General features: G+C 39.5%; 1 protein-coding gene across 1 annotated transcript in view; it reads left to right on the forward strand.

Annotated features, from left to right (window-relative positions):
• The window catches only part of NSD2 (nuclear receptor binding SET domain protein 2), an 89,353-nt gene that overhangs the window by 23,353 nt on the left and 53,610 nt on the right, over positions 1–12,390 (forward strand). Inside the window, exon 2 of the mRNA XM_063304606.1 lies at positions 5,291–5,909. Within this exon, the coding sequence (XP_063160676.1) occupies positions 5,316–5,909 (594 nt within the window). The 5' untranslated portion in view covers positions 5,291–5,315. The remainder of the gene's footprint in view (positions 1–5,290; positions 5,910–12,390) is intronic.

The following is a 12,390-nucleotide window of genomic DNA, read 5'->3' on the forward strand; positions in this document are numbered from 1 at the left end:
TGGATAGATATCTTCATGTATTTTGATTGGTGGAGGGAGTATCTTTTTGGTCAGACTGTAGTGTTATTTTCTTTAAAGATGGATCTCCTAGAGATATGCACAAAATGGAAACCATATTTTATTTTATATTTGCAACAAACAATTGTAATTTGCTGTGCTGTGGTGGAAGAAGAGTGAAAACAATTTGAACAAAACCTGAAATATACTGAGCATTACAGCCATATGAAACAACAGGAACTCACTATGAATTGTTTACTTCCTTGTTTTACACTCTAGAGCCAGCTGATTGCTATTGGCCAGCCAACTTGCAGATTGACAAAAGGAACAATTAAGAAAAATAATAAACAGAAAATCTAAAGCAGGCACGACCAGTAAAACAGAGAACTAAATATATTGGGCAAAAAATGAATCCTTTCATGTTCTTTAGTAGACGACACCTCCCAGCTTTGATATGCTCTGCTGTGGGATTGCTTTAATCATCTTCCACCATTATGTAAGGCTGGATGCAAAAAAGGAACTGGTGCTGCTAAATGGCAGGAGGAACAGCTGTGTGAGAAACCATTTGCAAAACTTCCCATGTTTTTTCCCCAGATTGCATTGTTCTGGAGGTCTCACGACTGGATGACATCTGGAAACCGCCATTTTTTTGGAAGATTGAATTCTGAAAAATCCATCCCAAAATGTCCATTCTTTTGGAAAGGAGGGTTGGATCATTCCAGGGGATACCAGAATGTTCTTGAAATACACCACACACTTTTGTATATCCATAATGATTTGGGTCCAGGAACATTGCAAGGGGAAACCATCATAACCTACCCATCTTCTTAATACCAGGGTTAAAAAAAATGCACTTGCAGTTCATTGGCAGAACCCACCAGTACAGATCAGCAGCCAAAACCATATTGTTTTGAGTTCCTTGGGTGTTCCCTATATTTTACATCAGGAAAGCATAAGACCACGCACAGAGTGCATAGATGCCAAAACCTCAGCAGAGCCGAAGTATTCGTCTCTTCCTACCATGTCTTCCCTAAACCACTTGAAAACAGAAGCAGTGCACCTGAGCTGTTTTGAGGTGGTGGGAGATTGCTGAGATTGCCTCTGTAGGTCCAGCAACAATTCTTCAGTCATAGCACTCTGGATTCTGCTGCTCCCCCTATTTCTCCATATTTCACCCTACAGACCAGCACAACAAAAACCAGCTGTTAGGCTGGCCAAGGTGGGAATTTAAAAAAAAAAAAAAGCATGCCAACATTCCAGTTGTGTCCCTCAAAACAATAGTTTGTTTTTTGAGGCACGGAGCAAAAGACTATGACTTGTTATTTTCTTGAACCAAGGGTGCTTGCTGTTCCTAGCACCTACAGGCAAACAAAAAATATTAGATGGACTGATGAATTGGCCTCGGCTGTGATTAAACTATTGCTTATGCAGTAATTCAGGGAAGGGTTTGTCCTTTGTATATGGAGAGGGAGAGAAATTGCTTCAAGGTTAATAAGGAATGCAAGCTTTTCTGAAATTTTGAAGCATCATTAGTGGTTTTGGAAATTGATGTTTAGGGAAAAGATACACATGTAATAATTTTTATTGTCCTTTAAAGCCACTTCATCACATTATAAAATGTGTTAAAAGGTACATTTTGGTATGCTTAAAAATATGTTAGCAGTAAAAATAGTATTGTTTTACACTCAACTATAGATTGGTTTGAAATTACTTTTAATGCATCTAATGTTTGTGGTATATGGAAGTGCAAGCAGCTGGACTCTAAAGAATATGACTTCTATTCGGTTTTTCTGCTTAGGAGATGCAAGCAAGCAAAGAATTTCCACTGAGAACATAATAAAACAACAAAAAATAAATAATCTGGATTTTGTCCCCTGCTGAAACATACAGATTCAGAAAGTATAAAGTTTCAGATAAAAAGCACAAGTGATTAGTGTTTTCGTTTCTACTGATGGGTTGCCTGCATTAAGATAATTTTTTTTATTTCACATGTTAATTTCTTGGTTTGGTGCAGGAATTTTCAAACATAGACCCATTTCTTTCACATCTCTATATATAATTTTAAAAGAAAATATTAGATATATTAGAAACTAGACAACCCGTGACCTGTGGGTCATCGTTTAAGAGATATTTCCTAACCTAAACAGAGAAACAGAATGACCACGGGTGGGCAAAATAGCAGTGGGAGTGGGAGCGACTTCCAACTTGCCAGCTTCCCTGTTGACTTTGCTTGTGGGAAGCTGGCAGGGAGTGTCAGAAATCTCCCTCCCTCCCTCTTCCTCCCTTCCCGTACTCAATGCCTTAAACATTGTCAGAGCTTTTACTGGAAAAGTTCTTAAAAATTCAGGGAGATATTCAGAGATTTATCTGGCTTGAAAACAGCCCAGTCAAACATAAGGAGTTGGCCACAGGAAATGCTTTATGACATTTTGTATGATGTCACAAAATGTTTTATGATAATTTTTATGTCATAAAATGTTTTATAAAATTTGCTAAATTTCTAATCCATGGGAGTCATGGGTCCTGGATTTTGGACGTGTTCTGTAAATTAGCCCATTTGAGGTACCTTGGTTCCAAAATTGCTGCCCTACAATGCACTGTTTCTCCCAGTTAAAGGTTACAAGTATCAATCCGACACCAGAGTTTTAGTAGTATATACTGTAGATAGATAGAAGATATTTTTGATTTTTTTTTTCAATTTTGGGAATAAAAGCCGAAAAAAATGAAAAAAGCATGTTTTTGTGTTTTGCTTTTCCCCCCCTGAGCTTTTATGTCTTTTATGCTTAATTTTCTGATAGTATGAACTTCCCAGTGGATAGAAGGAATTTTTCACAATTCAAATTCAAATTTACATTGTATTAGGAGATGGAGAGGGAGAATAGATGACAATTTGGTAATAAGCAAATCATAGGTTAGCTAAATTTTAAGGAGGTGCAAGACTCATAGAAATTGTTGGTATAAGATTGACCTAATAGCTTCTTTGAAATCTGAATTTGTGTCATCATTAAGCACACAGTTGATCAGCCTTTTGAACCAAGTTACTAAATTCATATATAAATATGTTCAGTTTTTTTTTATTTGTTAGGTTTATAATCCACTGTTTTTCTAGGATCTTTTCTTGGAATCTTTGTTCATTTTATCCCCACGTGTGAATGTCAGTATGATTAGAAAACAACACTGGAAGCTTGGAACTTTATAAAATAAAGCGTTTGCATTGGAAATAAATCAATCAAATTTAAAGCCATATTTTTAATGGGAAGGATGAACTTGCTTTGTTGTATAGCTAAAAGAGAAATGTTTAAATCTCCTAACTTGTACTTAGCGGGGGTCAACCTTCAGTAAATATACTATGCAGATCTATAGGAGAACAGGCCTTCTGCTTCAAGATTTTGATACCATTTCTTTCATTTTGTCCTACAGCTTGTATCTCTCTAAAATAATATAATTTAAATTATGTCCTGTTAGTAAATCTAGATACCGAATGATACATATACACAGATATCACACACTCAGATATATCACAGTTGCATATTAAGACTTTTTTATTGGAAAAACCAGTTACACCCAGTTAAAAGGAGTTCCAGTATCTTACTGTATCCTCCTCCTACTGCCATGCCCATGTTTCTGATGACAATGGTTGGTAATTCATCTGTGAAAAACATTTTGGGGGACGCTGACCTGCAGAAATGTGTGCTTGTTTTATTTAAGCTTCTGTCACCGGGCATGTCTGAACATAGTTACAATGTTTGCAAGCCTCCCATCTGACTTTTCTTGCCATACATGTTTAACGGGATAGTGCTGCTATGAATTTGAACAGTTCTTCCCCAAATCTCTCACTGTCCGTATTTCTACTTTTGCTCTCTGTAGCCGTCGTTATCTGGACGCCGTGCTTTCTGCCTCAGTCCGTGACATCACTCTGTCTCCTCTGCTTCCATCCATAGGCCTTCTTGCCCACCAGCAAGCAATACTGTGTAGGGGTGAAGAAATGTTGGCCAACACTTCTTAGCATTGCCACCACCTGATTGCCATCCTGTATAAATATTCTCAAGCATTCTGCTTTTGATGCTTGGAGTTGAATCTGTAGAGAAAAATAAATTCGATTACATTTATCAATTCCAGCATTCCAAATGCAATCCATCACTAAATCTGCATTTGCATCCTTCTATTTGTCTTTTACATTTTACCCCAGAGAACCACTGTAAATCACTTCCTTAGGATTAGCATGAAAGCCGGCTGGGTGACTTTGGGCCAATCCCTCTCTCTCAGTCCAACCCACCTCACAGGGTTGTTGTTGTGGGGAAAATAGGAGGAGGAAGGAGTATTTGGTATGTTCGCCACCTTGAGTTATTTATAAAAAATAATAAAGGGATAGAAAATAAATAATATCTGTCACAGATTTTCTTTGAAAGGGATGAAGAAGCAATCTGTCTTACTGTCATTTACAAGCAACTTGGATTTAAATCGCTACAGATCACAGTATGAAACATTAAAGTTGAAATATAACTATTGCAAGCTTTGCTTGCACTACTTGATTTTTAAAGCACAACGGGTTGCATGCTCTCTAAATCCTTGTAGTTAAGTCCTATGCAATCTTGCAGCTGGCCCTCAACAGCATTTCTGCTACAATTAAGAGTGAGTCATTTCTATCCCACATCCTTTAATTTCCTGTCAAGATCCTCCCCTTGTTTTATTTGTAGCTTATTTGTGCTTTGGATGGATTGAGATGGAGCCTTGTTATTAGCAATCATCTTTAGCTCCCATACTTTTGGGGAACTTAGATTCTTCCCTTAATTCCTTATGCCCTCTGTTTTAATACATCCTGCTAAGTTGCCCAGCCACAGCAGTGCATGATTAGCACGGGCAGGTATTCTGCACTCTCTGTTCAACTTGACGCAAAAGTGCCTGCCCACCCCTCCAAAAGAGGAATAAAATAAAATTCCAAGAAAACAGCTCAAAATAATACTTTCCATCTCTACTTGTTCTTTTATTAGCTGTCTTCTGTAGTATTACTGCAGAACAGCAAAAATGTTGTACTTGCTTTTTTTCAAAATCCACATCATCCCATCCTGAGAGCTAGAACAATTCAGTGTGATTTTTTTAAAGTAGGAAGCATTAACGTTTTAGCTTAAAAGCTGCCCTCCACCCCGCTGCCAAATCTATCATAAATATTGGGTTAGGTTTATATTATTTTGGTGGTATTCTTAATGGGAATATTATGCTCTCCAAACACTACTCAATATACAACCTCTAGTACTAATACTACAATTTTGTTGTTTCTTCTTTATTTATACAGCAATATAAAACTGGAAACCACTTTGATGGATTTCAAAAGTAACTCGCTGTTGCTCACCAAAAAAGGTGCCAACCACATCAAAATGAAGCAAGTACCTGAGATCCTGGGAAATCCCACAGGAAAGTCACAAAACTGTGAAGTGAACCGGGAGTGTTCTGTTTACCTGGGCAAAGCTCACCTTTCTGCCACACTACAGGAGGATGTCATGCCAAAATATAATGGCCACGATACTCTTCCATTTATCCCCGTGGACAAGCTCCAAGACCTCACATCTCGTGTGTTTAATGGGGAATCAGGAACACAAGATACCAAACTGCGTTTTGAGTCTCAGGATATAAAAGAAGCTGGAACTCCACCCAACACTACTCCTGCCAAGAATGGCTCTCCAGAAATTAAACTGAAAATCACTAAAACTTACATGAACGGAAAGCCTCTGTTTGAATCTTCAATCTGTGGTGACGGTGTGCTGGATGTAACTCAGGCAGAGCAACTTGAGCCAAATCCAGTAAACAAAGAGAAGAGAAGTAGAAAAAGAAGCATCAAATATGACTCCCTGCTCGAACGAGGTGTGGTTGAAGCAGCATTAGTATCCAATTCATCTAGTTCCTCTTACGAAAAGGTACCAAGTGTCTTTGCTAACTTTGACGGTTGGGTGATCAGAACTTGTGATTTGCTCGTAATGAAGTTTTAAGATCTTCATTCCAATGATTCTTGGCCCAGATTAGAAGTTCTTGGTTTCTACAAAAAGTAAAGATACTCTTGAATTGAATTCAGCTCCTGGTAGCTACAGAACATACCCATATAATTTGGACAGCCGCAATATGGAAGTGGCTTCCACCTACTGTACATTGATTTTATTGTCTACAAAACTCATATTTCTGACTCCCAACTTTTGCAGCTATTTTGGCACCCTTGACACATTCCTAAATTTTGAAATGTATTTTCTTGCCTAAAAAGATCGGATTTCAATATAAACATATCAGTATTAGAAAGCACAAAAGGATACTATGGGGTATAATCAATATGGGGGGAAGGGAAGAGCTGTGGTGGTATGTCATTGCAAGACTGTGCAAATGGCTGCCTTCTGTCCCATTTTGAACCACAACTGACATCCCAGTCTCAGCCACCACTGCCTGGTCGTCAGAGGTAAAGAAAGCTGTGGTTGATGTAGTCTGGTATAGGGAATACTGAACTAGACAAGGAATCACTATATATAGCACTGATTTAATACATGATTTCTTACAACATACAATATTAAACACACAAGAATACGTAATATTAAATATGTGAGAAATACATGCAGAGTATGATCATGTTGTTGTTTATTCATTCAGTCGCTTCCGACTCTTCGTGACTTCATGGACCAGCCCACGCCAGAGCTTCCTGTCGGTCGTCGACACCCCCAGCACCCCTGGGGACGAGTCCGTCACCTCTAGAATATCATCCATCCACCTTGCCCTTGGTCGGCCCCTCTTCCTTTTGCCCTCCACTCTCCCTAGCATCAGCATCTTCTCCAGGGTGTCCTGTCTTCTCATTATGTGGCCAAAGTATTTCAGTTTTGCCTTTAATATCATTCCCTCAAGTGAGCAGTCTGGCTTTATTTCCTGGAGGATGGACTGGTCTGATCTTCTTGCGATCCAAGGCACTCTCAGAATTTTCCTCCAACACCACAGTTCAAAAGCATCTATCTCCCTGCTCTCAGCCTTCCTTATGGTCCAGCTCTCGCAGCCATATGTTACTATGGGGAACACCATTGCTTTAACTATGTGGACCTTTGTTGTCAGCGTGATGTCTCTGCTCTTAACTATTTTATTGAGATTTGTCGTTGCTCTTCTCCCAAGGATTAAGCGTCTTCTGATTTCCTGACTGCAGTCAGCACCTGCGGTAATCTTTGCACCTAGAAATACAAAGTCTGTCACTGCCTCTACGTTTTCTCCCTCTATTTGCCAGTTATCAATCAAGCTGGTTGCCATAATCTTGGTTTCTTTGAGGTTTAGCTGCAAGCCAGCTTTTGCACTTTCTTCTTTCACCTTCATCATAAGGCTCCTCAGTTCCTCTTCGCTTTCAGCCATCAAAGTGGTATCATCTGCATATCTGAGATTGTTATTATTTCTTCCAGAGATTTTAACTCCAGCCTTGGATTCCTCAAGGCCAGCACATCGCATGATGTGTTCTGCATACAAGTTGAATAGGTAAGGTGAGAGTATACAACCCTGCCGTACTCCTTTCCCAATCTTAAACCAGTCCGTTTTTCCGTGGTCTGTTCTTACTGTTGCTACTTGGTCATTATACAGATTCCTCAGGAGGCAGACAAGATGACTTGGTATCCCCATACCTCTAAGAACTTGCCACAATTTGTTATAGTCCACACAGTCAAAGGCTTTAGAATAGTCAATAAAACAAAAATAGATGTTTTTCTGAAACTCCCTGGCTTTTTCCATTATCCATTGGATATTGGCAACTTGGTCCCTAGTTCCTCTGCCTTTTCTAAACCCAGCTTGTACATCTGGCAATTCTCGCTCCATGAATTGCTGAAGTCTACCTTGCAGGATCTTGAGCATTACCTTACTGGCATGTGAAATGAATGCCACTGTTTGATAGTTTGAACATTCTTTAATGTTTCCCTTTTTTGGTGTGGGGATATAAGTTGATTTTTTCCACTCTGTTGGCCATTCTTGTCTTTTCCAAATTTGCTGGCATATAGCATGCATTACCTTGACAGCATAATCTCGCAAGATTTTGAACAATTCAGCTGGGATACTGTTGTCTCCTGCTGCCTTGTTGTTAGCAATGCTTCTTAAGGCCCACTCAACCTCACTCTTCAGGATGTCTGGCTCTAGCTCCCTGACCACACCGTCAAAGCTATCCCCGATATTGTTATCCTTCCTATACAGGTCTTCCGTATATTTTTGCCACCTTTTCTTGATCTCTTCTTCTTCTGTTAGGTCCTTGCCATCTTTGTTTTTAATCATACCCATTTTTGCCTGGAATTTACCTCCAATGTTTCTAATTTTCTGGAAGAGGTCTCTTGTCCTTCCTATTCTATTGCCTTCTTCCACTTCCGTGCATTGCTTGTTTAAAAATAATTCCTTATCTCTTCTGGCTAACCTCTGGAATTTTGCATTTAGTTGGGCATATCTCCCCCTATCACTGTTGCCTTTTGCTTGCCTTCTTTCTTGGGCTACTTCTAGTGTCTCAGCAGACAGCCATTTTGCCTTCTTGGTTTTCTCTTTCTTTGGGATGTATTTTGTTGCCGCCTCCTGAACAATGCTGCCAACTTCTGTCCAGAGTTCTTCCGGGATCCTATCTACTAAGTCCAGACCCTTAAATCTATTCTTCACCTCCACTGCATATTCCTTAGGAATATTAGTGAGCTCATATCTAGCTGATCTGTGGGTCTTCCCTAATCTCTTTAGTCTGATCCTAAATTGTGCAAGAAGAAGTTCATGATCGGAACTACAGTCAGCTCCAGGTCTTGTTTTTACCGACTGTATAGATGTCCGCCACCTTTGGCTGCAAAGGATGTAGTCAATCTGATTTTGGTGTTTTCCATCTGGTGAAGTCCATGTATAAAGCCGTCTCTTAGGTTGTTGGAAGAGAGTGTTTGTTACGCAGAGTGAGTTGTCTTGGCAAAATTCTATCAGCCTATGTCCTGCTTCGTTTTGTTCTCCCAGGCCATACTTACCTGTAATTCGAGGTGTCATTTGACTGCCCACCTTAGCATTCCAGTCTCCCGTGATGAAAATAACATCTCTTTTAGGCGTGTTGTCCAGTAGGTGCTGCAGATCCTCATAGAACCGCTCTACTTCAGCTTCTTCAGCATCTGTGGTTGGGGCGTATATTTGGATCACTGTGATGTTAGATGGCTTGCCCTGAATTCGAATTGAGATCGTTCTATTATTTGAGTATGATCATAAACCTAAGTAAATTTAATGCTTTTGTTTGTGAAGGGATGGGTTTGTCTTTTTTTTTTCCTATTACCATTGGGCATGTTGTCAGATACAGGAATATAGTAAATTGCTTGTCATTGAAGAATGCCATTCTCCTTTGTGCAAAATGCAACACTCTTCTCCTCCTCTGCTCAGGACAGGAACTGGTTATCATTCCCAAGGTTCTGCCCCATTGGAGAGGTGTTTGATGTATTTTTAAGTTCAGAGTGCCTCAGATGTAGGACAATATGGAACAGTGCTCAGCTGCACTCTTGAGATTGAGACCAGGTTTTTATCAAAGTATAGCTTTGATTTTGTATAAAACTGAGCTTTGGGGATTCCCTTTGTACCTTTCTCCAGAAATTCTCTGTAAGGCCCACTCTCAAATATACTAGTCAGGCCAAACACAGATCTAAATCCCATTTCTGGCTAAGGAGATGGATAAGGGAGTCTTCTTGTAATTTCAGATACATCTGATGGGATACTTCGTGTCTGGACTGACTTAAATTGGGCTTTCAGTATGGGACAGAAAGTGCTTTGGTGGCTTAAACGACATACTCAAGAGATTAGATCAGTGTTTTTCTACCACGGCAACTTGAAGATGTGGGCACTTCAACTCCCCAGAAATCTGGGAGTTGAAGTCCACGCATCTTCAAGTTGCCACGGTAGAAACACTGGGTTAGATGGAGGAAGTATGAATCTGCCAGTTCTCCTGGATCTTTTAGCCATTTTCAGGACCATGTTCCATTTGGGCCATGGAGTAAAACCGGACCTTGAGAACAGTTTTATAATGGTTTAGGTTGTTTCTGTGAGACCATCTCCAGAAGGTGTAAGACTATTTGACTCCTAGGATGTTGACCAATATTTTTTCATAGGGATGCATCTTGTCCCATGTGGTATTCAACATGAACTGAAAATGCTGTTTGCTAGAGTTGTGGAATGGAGTGTCACTAATAACCTTATGATTCCAAGGAAGCAATCAATACCATTGAATGCAGTCTAAGTTTGTAATGAGTTGGATGAGGGAGAACACCTGGAATTTAAATCCAGACATGAAAGAGGTACTGTTGGTCAATAGGAAATTAGACCTTCAGATTTTGATTTGGCCTTGTTTGAATGGAATTGTACTTCTCTGGAATATGAAGTCTTCAGTCTGGGAGACTTTTTAATTGTCAGTTGCTACTGAATTCCTACCTGGTTACTATGGCGAATAACATGTTTGCTCATGTAGAACATGGTCTGTATGTAGAAACATACAAGTTGGAGGAGGTTTAATACTGAAATTCAGGGGAAATTTTGAATATGTGCAATGCCCTTTTACTTCTAACACTTTTACAACATAGATAAATGGATGTTGCTTCCAATACCCACTTCACTTCCAGCGATTTGAGGTCTGGTAAAGGAAAGAAGTCAATCCTTCAATTTCTAGATCAAAAGTTAACAAAAGGAAGGAAGGCCACAAGCAAAGAATGTCTGATCCTTCCTTCTCTTGTAAAAATAGGTACCAATTCCCCCACAGGAAAGACATGTCGTCTTTTTGAGCAGTTTAGACATGTACTGACTGTAAATAATCTTACATAAAGTCTTCCTCTGAGAGTTTTTAGAAATCATTTCTACTTTTAACCATTTTATGTATCTTTTTAAAAAAATAGGAATTATTTCATAATCCTAATGCCTACCTCAATCTGATGGCTTCCAAACTTACTGGGCACTCTAGTTAAGAATTATGGGAGTTGTAGTTCAACACATCTGTAGAAAATTGAGGTAAGGGAAAATTGAGAACAGGATTGTGAGTCATAATTCAGAGGAGCTGTAAGAATTGTGAAATAAAAGGGAAAAACATACAGATAGAGCATCCTTTGTGGCATGGGACAAGATAAACATTTTGCCTGATCACTCTCAATTATCCATGATCTTCTGCTAGATTCTAGCCCATGAGCCATTTATTCACATCAGCAAAACAACAGAATTGTTTTCTTCTCTTGGTCTCTGAGTAGCAGCTGTGATTTTCCAAATAGTTTAGTATTATGAGAATAAATAATGCCTTTAGTGCAAAACTATGCAGATATAAAACTGTAGATGGAAAAATTCAGGCCCTAAGGGGAAAAGTGAGTGAGAAAGAGTTGGCTACATTCAGAGGCTGGAAACTATTTTGAACACAGTAAAAGATTACACCTTATATGTACAGTTGTAATTGAAATTATTCAACCCCCATTGCAAATCAGGTTGATTGTCAAAATGTACAGACTTTCAGCTGTTTGCAATGAACAAATCAAAAGCAATTGAAATAGCTCAACACAACAAATGCTCCGGGACCAATGACTCCCATGGATCAGCAGTATGTCTGGAGGAAGAAGAATGAAGCATACGCTGAAAAGAACACTCTGCCTACAGTTGAGCATGGTGGTGGCTCAGTGATGCTCTGGGGCTGCTTTGCATCCTCTGGCACTGGAAACCAGCATGTGGACAGCAAGATGGATTCATTGAAGTATCAGGAAATCCTAGGAGAAAACGTCATGCCGTCTGTAAGGAAGCTGAAGCTTGGGCGTCATTGGACCTTCCAACAGGACAATGATCTCAAGCATACCTCAAATTCCACTAAGGCTTGGATGCAGAAGAAGTCCTGGAAGATTCTACAGTGGCCATCACAGTCACCTGACTTGAACCCCATAGAAAATCTCTGGTGGGATTTGAAGAAGGCGGTTGCAGCACGCAAACCCAAGAATATTACTCAACTGGAGGCCATTGCTCATGAGGAATGGGCCAAGATTCCTCAGGTGCGCTGCCAGAAGCTGGTGTCTGGCTATGCATCTCATTTGCAGCAGGTCATAACAGCAAAAGGGTGCTCTACTAAGTCCTGAAGATGCATTACATGAAGGGGTTGAATAATTTTGAGACTGGAGAAGTCATGATAAGTTGCATTTTCAGTTGACTTTAGGGACACCACTTGAAGCATTTGTTGTGTTGAGCTGTTTCAATTACTTTTGTTTGATTTGTTCATTGCAAACAGCTGAAAGTCTGTACATTTTGACAATCAACCTGATTTGCAATGGGGGTTGAATAATTTGGATTACAACTGTAAATTCACTACTGATCTTAGAATCTTTGTTACAGGAAAGTTAGATTTAATAAGTGTGTCTTGTACTTTTTCATGTTAAAAGTATCAATGGG

The sequence above is a fragment of the Candoia aspera genome, chromosome 5 (assembly GCF_035149785.1).
Source record: "Candoia aspera isolate rCanAsp1 chromosome 5, rCanAsp1.hap2, whole genome shotgun sequence".
Classification (NCBI taxonomy): Eukaryota; Metazoa; Chordata; class Lepidosauria; order Squamata; family Boidae; genus Candoia; species Candoia aspera.